Raw genomic sequence first — 16,755 nt, 5'->3', positions numbered from 1 at the left:
CAGGGGAGCTCTAGGAGTGCTGTAGCTCAAGTGCTCTAGTCTGTGAAGGGCTGCTTGGCAGCCAGAAACCAGACTGGGAATGGCAGGTAGAAATCGCAGGTAAGCAGGATTCTGCTACAATCCTGGAGAACTGGCTCTCCCCAAGACAGGGAGCTCCTCAGGCCTGGAGGAGATCCAAAGTCCACGGAATGTATGGGAGTAGATGAGAACATTCCTTTCAACCTTGAGTTTGCTCGAAGTACACAAAATTTATAAACACCAAGGGTGGGCTTTAGAACTTGCTCATTAAGCCCTTAACTGCTACCAATTACAAGCTGATGTTGGTTCTGATTGATTCGACAGTGAACTTGTATTGCACACCTATTAAGCAGAAGGCCCTGGAAGGCCCTCGGGAATAAAAGGTGGGGTAGGCTCACAGTGTGAGTGAGCGAGTGAGGAAAACCAGTGGTGTGCAGAGAATGGGACCATGTAAGGCTGATAAAAAGTAAGAAGTGCCTCCTGGCAGGGGTGTGCGGGGGTCAGGGGGTAGGGGCAGGGAGGAATGCAGATTCTTAGGTGGAGAGCAAGGCAGCATGTCCCTCCCAACCCTGGCTTGGAGGCTCTGGGCCCGGACAGCAGTTGGCCCATCACTCACCTGGAGGGGGCAGGGGGCAGCCCCTGCCACCAGACCCCCAGGGCCAGGCTTTCTGGCCTGAAACTAGGATAAAACTGGCACTGGAGGCAGAGGCCTTACCTGTAAAATCTGGGACCTTTCCTAAACAGCCTCACTTCCTTAGCTCAGGGTAGCAGGACACCTTTGAAATATTTAAAAAACAAACCCCAAAGCCACCCTGGTCTGATGAGCTTCACAAAGCCTCACTCTGAGAGCTTTCCTGAAAACATTTTTCCACTGCAGACCGTGGGCTTTTGTGGAAGCGAAGCACCTGGATTTTTTTTTTTTTTTTTGTATTTTCCAAAATAGAAAAGCAGAGATGAATATTATCATTTTATCTGGTTAAATAGGTGCCAGGATTTCTACTATTTCGGGTGCCTGAGGGCCTGTTTGGCATGGTCGTGGGTTACAGTTTGAAGCCAGACAATGGGGGACAAGAACCGAGCTGTGTGGCAGCCTCTAGAAGAGCTGCAGCAGGAGCATACCTGCTGTGCAGGAGGCCTGGACGAGGCCATGTCCCCCACTGCCCTATTGGGGCCCCCACACAGCGCAGTGGCAAAATGTGTTTTTAATTCCTACATTGCAGCTGAAGAAGCTGAGGCTCAGAGAGGTTTAGTAACAAGCCCAACACACATAGATCACACAGGTTGTAAGTGGTGAAGTTGAATTCATTCACAGGCTCGTGTGAGTTTTCTGCAAAAGCAGAGAGCCTTCTCTGAGTGGTGCCTCGAATGTCTTACCTTTCCTATTTAGCTGGTAGCTTTTAAACTTTATTTGTTAATCTCATCCCACCATAAAGAAGTACATTTTCCAACACAACCCAGTACACACATCTATCTATAGAACTAAAAAGAAAATGTCAGCAAGTGGTATTTACCCCTACGAAGCATGATGCACCCTGAAAATTTCCCATTTTTAATGTTAACTGCAGCCTCGAAGTGAATTTCACAAGTCTACAGCAGCTAACAACCCACAGTCTGAAAATCTGCTTTAGTGATGAACTTCTCAAAAGCAGGCCCTATCTTATCCTCTTCTGTCTCCCCGAATACAGCTCTTGAGCAGGTTTTACTCATTCCCGTGGGCCAGTGTTTCCAGAGAGCTTTCTCTCACTTCAGGCTTCTGGCATTTACTACTTCACCCAGTCCTAACAGTGGCTGTGGGAAGGAGGGCCTCCTCTTAGGCCCGCTCTGCAGGTGAGGGTTTCCAAGAGCCACGTAACTGACCCAAGGTCTCATCGATGGAGTGTGGGAAGCAGGATTTTCACGCCAGCAGTATTCATGCTTATAGATGGTGGCATATATACTGTGCTAATAAATGATTTTTCCCTGGGAACTTCTTTGTCTAGTGTTTTCCAGACCGGGGGCATATAGTGCAAGCATATGCAATAATCATTTAGTAACTCGGTTAGTGACTCGAGCAAGGTTCCTGAGCCTCAGCACTGTTGACATTGTGGCATGGGGAGCTCTTTGTTGTAGGGGACTGTCCACTGCATTTTGGGGTGCTCAGCAGCATCCCTGGCCTCCATCCACTAGATGCTAGATGCCAGTAGCATCTCCCTCAACACACACAGTCATGATAACCAAGAAGCTTCCACACGTGGCCAAATGACCCCCACATACAGAATCACCCCCCATGAGAACCACTGCTCTGAAGGCAAGGAGATTTGGAAATGACTAAAATAATCTGCTTGGCGGCTTGCAAATACAGCCCCAAAGCCTGGCAAAGATAGCTTTTAGTCAGGGGGCCTAGCAGGAGATAGAAGACATTTTGCCCAGCTTTCTGAGGAGGGTTTAGTGGTGGGACATTTTATAGAAGATAGGATGGGATTAAAGGTCCCCAAAAGGATGGTGAGGTCCTCAGAGACCACGCAACAGGGAGGCCTTCACCGTAGTGGAGTAGGTGCCGGGGCAGAGGGAGTAGAAGATAAGCCACCTAGCTGAACTGAGGAGCCTGACCACTGCCAACCCTCAGTGCAGGAGGAGGGGGCCTGGGAATCAGTAACCAGAGCAGGAGGAGGAGCCCAGAATCAGTAACCTGATCTCTCTCTTCTCTCTCCCTCCTGTCTGCTGTGCCTCCCATCTGCCAACCCAAAAGGAGCGAGAAACGGGAACAGAGGCCCTGCTGTGGCCCCCTGTGTACTCTGGGAGGCTAGGAGCCTTACCAGCGGGCCCCCTTGCTCTAGCAGTGCTCAAGGCAGGACAGAGAAGTGTGAGGACTGGACCGAGGGACACATCAGCAGGGGGTCAGTTTCCACAGCCCTCAGCTTGCTGGGATTAGTCTCAAGTGATTTATGGCACCTCAGGGCTAATCATTATAAACCCCTAAATGGATTGATGAACAGTTGTGGTTTTTTTTTTGTTTTGTTTTGTTTTGCCCCCAGATACCAAATCATACATTGAACAAATAAATGAATAACCTACAACATGCCATATTCCATTCCCATCTCAGTCCAACAAGAATTTAGGGGTATTCTTGGCCAAACAGGATGTTCAGTACTACCTCAGGAAATCAGGGGACCAGAGTTCCAGTGTGAGTGTGCGTCTGGCTGGCTGTTGGACGGTGGGCAAGCGTGCTGAATTTTAAGCATCTTGGTGTGACACGGCCATGTGACAGCACGGAAAGGGGAAGGCGGCTATCCCAGGCTCTGCTGTCAAGGAGAACAGCTTAAAGAGAGGAACAGGCATAAATCTATAAATTGCATGCAGCCAGATAAGAGATACAATTGAGGCCTGGGAAAGGGTTCTAGGATTAGAGATAAAGGAGCAATTAGTTTAACAGGGAGCACTTAAAGAAGCCTAAATAAATAAATAAATAAATAAATAAAAAGAAAAAGGTGGCAGCAACATCAGTGTGGGCTCCAGAAAGATGCCACGCAGATAGTGAGGAACATTCCAGGTAGAGGGAAGACAAGAAAGGGCTAAATCTGAGGAGCCCCGGAAACCTGCGTGTCCAGGGAGGAGCTGGGCCAACTACAGCCCGCAGGCCTGACCCAGCTCTCTGACTGTTTCTATATGGTCCTCAAGCTGAGAATGGCTTTTACGTTTTTAAACACTGAAAAAGAAAATCAGAAGGTTTCGTGACACATGAAAACTATATGAAATATTACGTTTCTGCATCCGTAAATAAAGGTTTATGGAATACAGCCTTGCTCATTCATTTACGAAGTGTTGAGATCCTCCGGAGTGCTACCAGGCTAGAGCTGGGCAGTCTACAGCTGAGACATGACCCACAGCCCAACTCATGCACTCTCAGGCCTCCCCTCTCCCTGAAAATATTTGCTGCCCCAGCTCAAAGCCCGCCATCCAGAGTGCGGGGCAATGATCAAGGCAGCGAGCTCCGAGCCCAGAGAGGGAGACAGGGATAACACTGAGAAGCTGCACTGAAGACAGGAGATCAGAGGTCTTTTACAGGAGTTAACAAAAGTTTAACATATGGGCACCTGGGTGACTCGGTCAGTTAAGCGTCTGCCTTCGGCTCAGGTCATGATCCCAGGGTCCTGAGATGGAGTCCCACCTTGGGCTCTGTGCTCAGCAGGGAGTCTGCTTTTCTCTCTCTCCCTCTGCCCCTTCCCCTGCTCATGCTCTCTCTCTCAAATAAATAAATACAAATCTATAAAAAATTATTTTAAAAAAATTTTTAAAAAACAAGGGAGACATAATCATATTTTCATTTCAGGAAGATCTTTGACTACTCTCAGATGATAATGGGAGGACAGTTAAGAGTCTCGGAGAACCTGAAATCTCCAAGGACCTAGACTTTAGGTAGAGGCAGAGAGAGACTGGAAGAGGCCTCCCCACGGTCACCTGCCTGGACTCGTGGCTTGTTAGATCTGGGAGTCAGAGGGGTGGAGGAAGGAGGCAGGGCATTCAGAGGTGAATTTTAGGTTTCTAGCTTGAGGGAGAAGGTGAAAAAATAACACTGTTAACCAAGGTGGCCTGGGGCAGAGGCACATGAGGGTGGATTTGCTTGGAACATGTTGATCTACATTGATATTGGCATATCGGGGCTTAGAGGCCATCTAGTAGGTAGCTGACTGGTCTGTCAGTCTGTAGCTCAGAGAAGCATCTGGGCTGGAGAGAGAGATGTGAAGACTCAAGGCAAAGTAGAGGCAGAGGTCACTGGTCCCCTCTCAGAACAGGAGTCCTCTTCAAATGTATAAAACATGAGAGGAGGGAGCCCAGAAGAGTGGTTTTCAAAGTGGGTTCCTTGGAGCCTGGAGGGCTTCTCCCCACAGCTGTTTTGATAGGGACTGAGCAGGCGGGGCTCTAGGTTCATCTCCACCCCACACCATCAACTTAAACCAAAGAGCAGTTCCTCTTTGATTTGCTTTGTGTAGTGGGCATTTACCTAGAAGTATAACTTCAGGTTCCTATACCTGAAATGTTTGGCAATCACAGAAATGGAAATTCCTTAAATTTCCTCCAGTTCTGGGAGACCACTGAGATTATATAATCAATCCTTCTGCCTCCAGGCAAGGAATATTTTCAGTCCTCCTTGCAGTGCTAATTGCTTTCTTGCTTTCTTTTCAAGCCTGCAAGGAATGACATTGAGAAGAGCCTTTTTAAATGCCCCCAGAGGCTTATGTTCACAACTGGTGAGGGTCTTTCCTGGCAAGGAAGAGAGCATACCTCCCAGCTTACTATTGCCCCGCTGGTCCCTAGAGAGGGAATGGTATTGACCCCCATGGGGCTAGTGGAAATTGAAGGACGTCCTGCTAAAATATCTGGCATGTGACAGATGCTCAGGAATTGGAACCCGCAGGCCTCAGACTGCACCAGTAACATCTACTCCCTATTATAGGGGGAACCCCTTGTGCAGTGACAGGTAGACCTGGTGGCTCCGGCTCCTCAGCCATAGGCTCTCTGCTTGTCACTCCGACATCATGGTTATTGTCCAGTGCTCGACCCTCCCTCCAGCCAAATCCTAGCCTCACTCTGCTGTTCCTCTCACTGTCTGTGTTGTCAAGTGAACTCTGGGAACCAGGAGTTGGGAGATACTCCACAGTGAGAGAATCAGCTCCTCTGCTTTCTGGAAGTCTGAGACACTGAGTCTCAGTTGTTTGCTGAAGAAACTCAAACATTTGAAACCAATTTGCATGCATCAAGATGCTTTTTATAATAACAAACCCAAGCTTCTGTTTGGGTTTGAGCCAAAGTGCCTCAGGCAGCCTATGTCCACGCTCAGATTCTTCTCTCCAATTCCCGTCCACCTGCTGAGCTGCTCAACCCTTGCCAGCCTCATTGTTATGTTCTGGATATCCAGGTGTCCTCCATGAATCGCAGACTTGCTGCTTTCAGGCTCAGGAGCCCAGAGCCCAGTGCCCCTGAGGCCAGCCTTCTAAACTCAATCAAAAGTGAGTCTGAACTGAAAACAGCATATTCTTCTAACAGTTGGTCATTTCTTCATCCACACAGTCATCGGACAGTTCAGGGAAACTTCTGTGTGCTTGGCTGTCAGTCACAGGTCACAGATCTGTAAGCTTGGAGGACAAATAGCTAGGAGAATAGGACATGACATCACAGTAGAAAAAGGGCTTCAACAGACGCCCGGATGAAATCTTGTAAGGGCAGTGACTTCTCCCTGAGGTGGAGCCACAGCCACAGAGAGGAGATAGCCTTTGAGTCAGGCCTTCGCCAGCCAGAGGTAGCCAAGCAGGGAAGAGGGGAAAAAGACATGCCAGGTAGAGCAAAAAGTATTGCCCAGGCCATGAAACCAACAATTGATGGCCATAGGAATTCCCTTAAATATCTTTCTTCTGGTCATTTTCTGACTTGTCAGAAGTTGCTTGTGAAGACCACCACACAACCTGTTAACAATGGCAAAGCACGAGTCTAGAAATTGGAACATTCCACTCTCATACTGCCCGCCACCTACCCTGCCAGGATCCTTGTCTTCTTGAGGGATTCCAGTGGCTACAAGGTTTGCTGTGGTTAACCCACAGGCCACACCAGCAGCACCCAACAAAGTACTTCTTACAGACATAAGTTGTTTTGTACATCTTACTGCCCATAGTTGGGTTGATGATTTCTTTTTCCACCATATTCAAAATGCCACCCAGCATAGTGTTTAACCAGCTTCTGAGGAGCTGGACATTATTTTCTAAACTATCGACAATCCTTCCTCTCCTGGATTTTTGGCAATGGTCGTTGGTGGCATTTTGAATGTTCTCTTTCCATTGTTGCTATACCAGTTTTTTGCTCTTTTTTTAGCTAGAGCAGTGAATTTAAAGTGGGAATGCACCAAAGCAAGGCACCCAGACAGCGCCTTTTCCAGCAACGGGTCTTGGAGCATTCCCTGTATCTGTTACTCCTTCCTTTCATTCTCTTCCATGTCACTTGTCCTGGTGACCTTCAGCACAGCTCTGCCATCTAAAGTGTCACCAGATGTCCCTGGAGCTTTTCTTTTCCATGGTCACTAGTAGTGATTACCTGAATATTTCTCTTTTTGAATCTTGTCACTTCTCTCTTGCAAGTATGTGCCATCATCTTCCGTTACAATAACCTTTCCAACTTTTTCTAAATCATGAAGCAAATGATCTTGAAAATTCAGAGCCTGGCTCTCTTTTCCAAATATCACACCATCAGTAGCAAAAGCTTTGTTGGTTCTTTCCCTGAGACCAGAACCTGAAGCTTGGGTTGCTATAATCAACAAGCTGACATTTACCCTATTCCAAGTGAGTGTACTGAGGGCATCTTCAGCAGTCATAACCCAAGACTTTCATTGGACATTGGTGGTTTCAAGACTGAGTACCATGGACTGGACACCGGAAACCCTAAGTATCCTAGAATTTCCACTTCCGAACTATTGATGTCTTATTCAAGTAGGGAGATACGTAATTTTTGGCACCTTCTGTGCCTTTGATTCCTGCCTTTGATTCCTTCTGTGCCTTTGATTCCTGTGTTTTCCTGCCCCATATTGCAAGGATATTCTTTGAACCTTTGTGATTCCATCAGAAACAATATTGCTGATTTGTCTGTCTCCATTTGCAGAAACTGTAGCAAACTGAGCAATGTCTTCACAAGTTCTCACAGCTTTAGGCTCCTAGTAAGTTTAGGAATTGCAGTATCAACACACAACATCACGCCTTTCCTGATTTCCATTAGATTAACACCTTTGCTCCTCTTCTCAAAGCCTTCCATGGCCATGGCGCATGCCGGTACAGTGGAAAAAGTGATGCCACCCCAGCCTCTTTATTTGTGTGTTGGCAAAATCCTGATCAACAGTGGCACAATCGTCTTATATTTATCCCTCACCAAGTCCACTGACCTGGCAGCCGAAACCCCATCTTCCGTTACATTGAGGCTTTCTCAGCTCTATTCCATACCACTGCTCTTTCCACTGTTCTTCTCCATAGTAAGGGTTTCAGCATCTGCTAGAAGGTCTGTACCTTGAAGCATTAGATCTTGGGCATCTGCAGCAAATTTTCCATCTTTGGCATAAATCTGAGAGAGGTAAGGAGCGAGTGTGCTAGACATTGACTTTGTCTAGCAAAGAACTGTGAATAATGAAAGCATATGTGCAGGGCTGGTGGCCAAGCAAGAGGCAGGCCATCAGTGACAAGGGAGGGACAGGGGCAAGTTTTATTTCTTTTCTTTCTTTTTTTTTTAATAAATTGATTTATTTATTTTCAGAAAAACAGTATTCATTATTTTTTCACCACACCCAGTGCTCCATGCAATCCATGCCCTCTATAATACCCACCACCTGTTACCCCAACCTCCCATCCCCCCACCACTTAAACCCCTCAGATTGTTTTTCAGAGTCCATAGTCTCTCGTGATTCACCTCCCCTTCCAATTTACCCCAACTCCCTTCTCCTCTCTAACACCCCTTGTCCTCCATGATATTTGTTATGCTCCACAAATAAGTAAAACCATATGATAATTGACTCTCTCTGCTTGACTTATTTCACTCAGCATAATCTCTTCCAGTCCCGTCCATGTTGCTACAAAAGATGGGTATTCATCCTTTCTGATGGAGGCATAATATTCCATAGTGTATATGGACCACATCTTCCTTATCCATTCGTCCATTGAAGGGCATCTTGGTTCTTTCCATAGTTTGGTGACCATGGCCATTGCTGCTATAAACATTGGGGTACAGATGGCCCTTCTTTTCACGACATCTCTGTTCTTGGAGTAAATACCCAGGAGTGCAATTGCAGGGTCATAGGGAAGCTCTATTTTTCATTTCTTGAGGAATCTCCACACTGTTCTCCAAATAGGCTGCACCAACTTGCATTCCCACCAACAGTGTAAGAGGGTTCCCCTTTCTCCACATCCTCTCCAACACATGTTGTTTCCTGTTTTGTTAATTTTGGTCATTCTAACTGGTGTAAGGTGATATCTTGTGTATCTTGTGTAAGGTGGTTTTAATTTGAATCTCCCTGATGGCTAGTGATGATGAACATTTTTTCATGTGTCTGATAGCCGTTTGTATGTCTTGATTGGAGAAGTGTCTGTTCATATCTTCTGCCCATTTTTTGATATGTTTGCCTGTTTCGTGTGTGTTGAGTTTGAGGAGTTCATTATAGATCCTGGATATCAACCTTTTGTCTGTACTGTCATTTGCAAATATCTTCTCCCATTCCGTGGGTTGCCTCTTTGTTTTCTTGACTGTTTCCTTTGCTATGCAGAAGCTTTTGATTTTGATGAAGTCCCAAAAGTTTATTTTTGCTTTTGTTTCTTTTGCCTTTGGAGACATATCTTGAAAGAAGTTGCTGTGGCTGATATTGAAGAGATTACTGCCTATGTTCTCCTCTAGGATTCTGATGGATTCCTGTCTCACATTGAGGTCTTTTATCCATTTTGAGTTTATCTTTGTGTTCGGTGTAAGAGAATGGTCGAGTTTCATTCTTCTACATATAGCTGAAAAATCAGATTCTAGTTTTTAAAAGATCATCCTCTGCAACACTTTTTGGGGTGAGTTAGAGAGAGTGAATTGGTGAATGAAATCCAAGCAAAAAAGGGTTTAGGGCAAGAGTGGCTTAGAATCCTGAAAGAAAGATATACATTGGATGATTTTTTTTTCTAAGGCTGAATGAACTAGGTTTGGTGATGGAACAGGTGTGGGGAGATGAAGGTATAGTCCAGCCAGTCATACAGCCAAGTGGTGGGGAAAAAGGAGTGATCAGGATTAGCACCGGGGCTCAGCCTTGTGAAGGGAAGTCTGACTCCTTTGGAAGGAGGAGAAGCTGCAGGTTCCCTCCACTTTGTGATTCCCAGAGCCTTGGGGACAGGTTTAGCACCTCCCCTCCTCCAACAACAGGTCCTTGTCTCTTGCTAGCTCAGCCCAATAACTCATGCTGCAGACTAGAAAGGAATTTGTATTGCCAGATTCTTCTAGCTAAATGTGTACCATGTGTCCCGCTAACCTTTACAACAGCGGGGAAATGTCTTGTAATTAACCAGAATATAAAGGATGAATGGAGCAGCCTGGCAGTCTCCTGTAGTCATTATCATTCGGAGGAGATGAATGTACCTAGTAAGATTTCCATCAACCAGTTCAAGCCAGCACTTTTCTCTGGGAGTCCTGATTTTGTTCACGGTGCAAAAATATGTACAAAAGGGAATTATATTTTGTATGTGAGTGTTTGGGTCCACGCATACCCAAGGGCACAAATTTGTTGTGGGTGTGCCGATTGTAGACACAGATGCATGTGTGGATCTGTGTGCAGGCAAGTATGTATGTGCATTGAGGTGTGCATACAAGTGTGGTCGGGACTGTGGAGCTGGCCCCAGGCTCCGTTATATCTGAGGTGCATCAACGGTTACAAAATCCATTTTAAAGACCAGAACTTCGGTGTAATATCATTGGCACTACACTGTGGGTGCTCCCTGAATGAATGAATGAATGAATGAACAAATGAATAAATGGATACATGCCAGAAATTCTCTAGGTTCTTGCTACTTTATCCTGCCTTTCTGATTGGGTCTGGCAGTGGCATACTGTGGAGATCTAGAGGCAGAAGCCTTCTTGTTCTCTGATGCTTTTTACCTGGCCTGCCCTGGTCTGTAGAGCTAGCTCTCACTAAGCTCATTTTGTGACTGATTTCCCACAGTGTTCCTTTTTCCTTGATCACTCACCGCCCACTTGGTCAGACTGTTTAAGAGACAAATTGGTTGTCTATAATTCAGGGTGTGACAGCTTCCCTGGAATTGCTCAAAAACTGAGTCCCTGGCATATATGGAGGCGATTTCTTGATGTCCACATCCCTGCTAATATGGATCTTGCCAAGAGCTTACCCCCCAAGCCAAGACCACTTTCCTGATCCATTCATCAGCTCCCACTATGGTATGGGTCCACAGTATGGGCTCCCCTCCCCAGAGCCTGGGCCTGGGCCAATTGGGCCTGACATACATCCTTTAGAGATTGTGTTGTTGGTGAGGAACCACCATCCGGAGAGCAGGACCCCTGCCTTCCCCAGGCTTTTGTGTGGTGCTCACAGACAGCACCTCACAGACAGCACAGGCCATGCACTTCTGAGACCAACTCAGAGGAGTAAATAGTCCAAGGTTTATATGTAAATTAAGAAGCCCCCTGAGGCTTCTCAGGTTCCTTCTCATTCACTTCTTACCGCTTTAGCAAGTTCCATCCTGCAATAAGTAACAGGAAGGACAGAGTTCATTCCTGCTGGGGAGGATGATGACGTCAGCCACCGCTAACAGTGGCCCAAGGGTTATAAAGCACTGACCTTGTGGGTTACACAGCCCTTCTTGGGGAAGACCGAGTAAAGTAGATGGACACAGAAATTAGAATGATTCCTTCTGGAGCCTCTTCCTGAGTGCAACCTTGAGAAGAGAGAAAGAAGGGTTCCCTCTTAACCATCCCCTCATGCCCACCTGCCTCTCATTGTCCCCCTTCAGCAGCTGCAGGGAAAACTGAAGGAGCATTTACCCCTGGAATGGCATTCGTGGTGCATCGGCCCCTCCTCACCTCCCTTCTTCCAGAGAATACTAGGACAGGAAACGAGGGAACTGGGGATACTCTTACTTCCTTCTTCCTGGCCAGGTGCCCAGAGTCATCTGCACAGACCTCCCATAGAGTGAACCACACTGGGTCATGGAGACCCCTCTCCCCACCCCAGCCCCAGTGCCAGGGCATCAGGGAGAAGAACTTGAGCTATCCCCACAGTACTGGGACTAGTCCTGTTCTCTTAGGGATGACTGAATCCAAGGAATTTCCCTCCTGCTGCACTGTATTAGATAGGCTTGAATAATGCATGTTTCCCTACTAATACCCTCTGTTTGATAATGGGTCCACGTTAGTGTTCATTGGAAATTTTCCTGCTGGATACACATGGAGAGTAATGCACATTTATAAAAAGACTTTGAATGCAAGTTGGGAAGCAGTGACTCCATAGTAGTAACTGAATTTGATCAGGCATTCAGTTTAGCAGCTTGCCAGGGAACAAACCCTTTGGGAGCTTTTTGATATAGGCAGATCTGGGGGTTGTAGGGGGTTGGGAGATGGGCCCCTGCATGCCTGATCACTGTGGGCTTTAGTTTCAGGACTGGCATGTTACCGCAAGTGCAGAGCAAGTACGAGTTTTTCAGGACTGAGCTGGGGCAAAGGAAAGATTCTGGAGAAGATCAACAGTGCCCCTGTGATGGCTTTGGGGGCAGGTCACAAGAGAAGATGCTAAGGTTCAGCCAAGAGCACAGCTGCCTCCTGGCTGTGCGACCCATAGCAAATCACTTAAACCACTCTGAACTGCCATGTGATTATCTATCACATAGGTATAGTAACCACCAGTCAAGGTCGATGGATGTGTAAGGAGCAAATGAAATGATTATCGAGGGCCCACCATGTACCAGGATCTATTCTAGGCATGAACAAAACAGATGAAAACCCCTGCCTTCCTGGAGCTTATATTGCAATGTGAGGGGACACAAACCAATGATCCTGTGTGTTAGAAAGTTAGGGAGGTAAAGTAGGGAAGGGAGCTGCGGAGCAGGAGGTGCGGTGTCACTGTAATCAGTGGTCAGAGAAGGCGTTTGTTTCTGCAGGAAAGCAGGATTTGCACAGATGCTTCCAGGGAAAAAGGGAGTCATGAAGATACCTTTGGAGAAGAATCTTTTAGGGAGCTGGCAGGTAGAAGCAGGAACACACTTGGCATATTTTAGGAACACCAGGGAGGCCCATGTGGCCGAACAAGAGTGATTAAGGTTGAAGATAAGGTCGGAGGGGTGCTGGGAGGGCAGATGGGACTGTGAAGGCCACTTGAAAGATGGGCTTTTACTTTAGGAGAGGCAGGTTGCCACTGAAGGGTTTTGAGCAGAGATATAATATGGTCTGACTTAGGGTTTTATTTATTTTTATTTTTTTTACATATAGTGTATTATTTGTTTCAGGGGTACAGGTCTGTGAATCATCAGTCTTACACAATTCACAGCACTCACCATAGCACATACCCTCCCCAGTGTCCATCACTTAGCCACCCCATCCCTCCCACCACCCTCCTCTCCAACAGCCCTCAGTTTGTTTCCTGAGATTAAGAGTCTCGTATGGTTTGTTTCCTTCTCTGGTTTTCTCTTGTTTCATTTTTCCCTCCTTTCCCCTATGATCCTCTGTCTTGTTTCTCAAATTCCTCATATTAGTGAGATAATATGATAATGTCTTTCTCTGACTGACTTATTTCATTAGCATAATACCCTCTAGTTCTATCCACACCATTGCAAATGGCAAGATTTGGGGGTTTTGATGGTTGCATAATATTCCACTGTGTGTGTGTGTGTGTGTGTGTGTGTGTGTGTGTGTGTGTGTGTATACCACATCTTCTTTATCCATTCATCTGTTGATGGACATCTAGGCTCTTTCCATAGTTTGACTAATGTGGACATCGCTGCTGTAAACTTTGGGGTGTACGGATCTGACTTATGTTTTAAAAGGATCCCTCTGGCCCTTGTATTAGAACAGGCTATATGGGGCAGGGAGGATGGGAGGTCATGGCAACCAGGGAGAATCACCGAGATTTCCATGACAGACATGGAAACTGCACTTGGGATCTACTTGGAAGGGTTTGAGGGATCCTGACGGATCTGGTGTGGATAGTAGGTGTGAGGGAAACAGACAAGTCAGGGATGCTGACCTGAATAAAAGAACTTGAAAGTCATTTAGCCCAGGGCCTGGCACACAGGAAGTGCCTGGTCACAGTTGCTGCTACCACTGCTGGGTACTCATCTGAGAGGGCTGAGCCACCAGCCTGGGCCAGCAGGGAGAAGGCTTGAGGATCTGGGACAGATGCATCGAGCCGTATACCCAGAGAACGGATGAAGCCCTTAGAGGCCAGCAAAATGTCTTGGGGACCTGGGGAAGTCAGACAGAAAGGAGGTGGATGGCTTCAGAGGATTGGTCTTTGGAACAGTGGCATCCTGGCTCTGATGCCTTTTCTGCGCTATTAAGCAAACTCCTGATGAGCTGTGGTCTAGACTGAGATGGGATCAGAACCCAATTTAGTCATCAGGGCACCACCTGAGCCAGGCACCATCCCCCAGGGACCTCCAGGACTCTGCTTCCCCTGCCCACAGTAGGTCAGCTAGCATAGGCTGGGCTCACTCAGCTAGCCAACTGGCTCTGCCACATATGCTCCTCATCCTCCTGGGACCAATCATGATCTCTCCCAGGGATGGTCGGGATGTGAGAGGACAAGCCTAATCTGACAAGTACTTTGCAAGCCTTCAGACACATCAAGACCTCTAAAATTCCAGTTGCTGAACCCAAAGTCAACAGGTGAGGGAATATGCCCCACCTTTTTAATGGAAAGAACTATAAAGTCACATTGCAAAGTATGAGGATATAGGGAGGGTGACAGTTTGGGGGGCATTGCTGCAATCAAGTGCACCTTTTGCCCAGAGGGGTTTCTGGCTTTGACCCACCCTGGAATATCCCAAGCCAAGAGTGGGGATTATTCTAGAAGGACCACATCCCTAGTCACCGATAACAACTAAAATGGTTTTCCCTCTTACTTCTTCTCTAGTCAAGAAGCAAATTGAGTTGAAGTCTCGAGGTGTGAAGCTGATGCCCAGCAAACACAACAGCCAGAAGACATCTGTGTGTAAGTGTCTGCCTGCCTGCTCGCCTGCCGGGCCTCTTGCTTGAGGTCAGACCCACTGGTGCTGTGACTGCAGGGAAGCCAGATGATGCTAGAGTGATTTCCCTTCAATCCTGCCTCCTTCTGTCTCGGGTTCTGCACATGGACACACTGACCTAGTGGCCAGTGAGCAGCCCCAGGGTCTGACCTTTGCCTCCTCCTCCTCCTCCTCCACCTCTTTCTCCTCCTCCTCCTCATCCTCATCCTCTTCCCTGCACTTCCCTCCCTCCTCCTCTTTCCCTCTCACTTCCCATTGTAACTGTAGTCCAGGGAGTCATTACTGCTACATTTCGTTCTTTATTTTTCCTTTTGAATCACTTCCACCTGCTAAAACAGTCCTCTTTCTGCTCCTTGTCTAGGAGTCAGTTACCCCCAACTGGGATCTTGGAGGCTGCAGGGTCCCCATTGCAGATCCCAGAGCAAGATCCTGTTCTAGGGTCCCTGGACCTGGCTGGGCTAGAGGGTGGGCTCCTGCATTCAACCCCTCAGTCAGTGCTGGGGTCTCTCTGCTGGGGCAAGGGGCAATTTTGTCTATGAGAACATGTTTCTGCTATTGGTGTTTGAATGATTAAAAGGGGAACATCTGGTGCTGGGGAATGGGCTGGAATGTCACCCTAGAAATAACTGATTAGAGCCTGTGCTAAGGGACTTCTGGGCTAGTGTATAAGAAGGGGTTCAGGAAGGTTCTGGGCCACCCCTGGAGGGCTGGACTTGAAAGCAATGGAGATCTTCCCAAGAACCCCTCAGGTTTTGTTCTGAAGTTGAGTGTAGGGAGCCTTCTGTGGTTAGAGACCCCCAGATGACCAGCTCTCTGCTTTTCCTTCTCCTGCCCTTCCTTTGCCTTTCTGCTTCTCTCTCTCCCAATCTTCCCACCCTCCTTCTTCCACACCCTCTCTGCTGTCTGCTCCTTCAGTTTCTCCCCTTCACCCTGACTCTCTCCTTTCATCTCACCTCCACATGCTCACTTCTCTTGAGGGTCTGGAAGTATTTCCTGAGAGGGATGGAGAGCAGCCATCAGTGGTTCCAGAGGCCCGTCCGTGTATGGCAGGGAACTGGATGGGGGAGAGGCTCCGACTGAACTGAGGCTGGCTATGGGATTTTTCTCTGGTTCTTCAAGTCTCTGGGGACTGTCATTTCTGACATTCTGCCCTTGATGGCAAAGGGGCGGCCAGGAGCCTTGCTTCTGGGCTGCATGAGGGTGCCAGGGGAAGGAGCAAGGGGAACTGAGGGTTAAACCAGGAGTCTGCAGAGCAGGCTTGAGCCACGGCTCTGGCCCTCACAGTCTCATTCCTTCTGTAGCCACAGAAGAGGAGATGAACTGAGGTTGGCGTGATTTCGTTTCAGAGTTTTCCTTGGAGCCACCTGCAGACTTCAGGGACATGGCCCAGATTTGAGAGCGCAAGTTTTTATCCCAGTGTGTTTTCAAGTGACTCTGTTACTCCAGGCACTAGTATCTCAGTTTCCAAATCTGTGAAATGGATGCAAAACCTTACCCTCCCTTCTTCCCAAGGGTGCTGTTGAATCTAGGATGGGCCTTCCTGACCTAGGACTTGAGGAGGTCCGTGAACTGGCTAAAAACTACATGTGATGTTGTGAGTGCACTTTCGGGGAGGAGGCATGTGTTTCATTAGCTACTCAGGTGTCTGAAACTCCCTCAGAAAGATGAAGAAAGCTTATTCTCGTGAAATAATGCAGGAACTCTGAAAAAGATACTTATCACTCTACTATAAGACACGGGTCTCCCCTCTGAGATTTCCTCAGAGACAGATGGGTTCATGGCTACACTGTGTGGAAGGCAGGCCACCAAATGTCTGCAGGTGTCTGGCCCTTCCTTGGTGGCCTACCCACACTCCCTGTGGACAGATGTCCTGAACTTCAGGGAAAGAGTGGACCCCCCGACCTATCCCAAACCCTACTTACTGCCTTCACTGGGTGGTCCGTGGGTACCACCAACTCCTGGCCATCAATCCCAACTGCCCGCACGTCCCTATCTCCTTCACCTTGGGTGGAAG

At 47.6% G+C, this 16,755-nt stretch overlaps 1 protein-coding gene across 1 annotated transcript in view; it reads left to right on the top strand.

Moving 5' to 3' along the window:
• The window catches only part of CSMD2 (CUB and Sushi multiple domains 2), a 616,179-nt gene that overhangs the window by 297,028 nt on the left and 302,396 nt on the right, over positions 1–16,755 (top strand). The window contains exon 7 of the mRNA XM_059136925.1: positions 14,630–14,707. Within this exon, the coding sequence (XP_058992908.1) occupies positions 14,630–14,707 (78 nt within the window). The remainder of the gene's footprint in view (positions 1–14,629; positions 14,708–16,755) is intronic.

The sequence above is a fragment of the Mustela lutreola genome, chromosome 10, assembly GCF_030435805.1.
Source record: "Mustela lutreola isolate mMusLut2 chromosome 10, mMusLut2.pri, whole genome shotgun sequence".
NCBI lineage: Eukaryota > Metazoa > Chordata > Mammalia > Carnivora > Mustelidae > Mustela > Mustela lutreola.
Note: the sequence above shows the minus strand (reverse complement) of the source record. Positions and strands in the feature narration are given on the sequence as shown.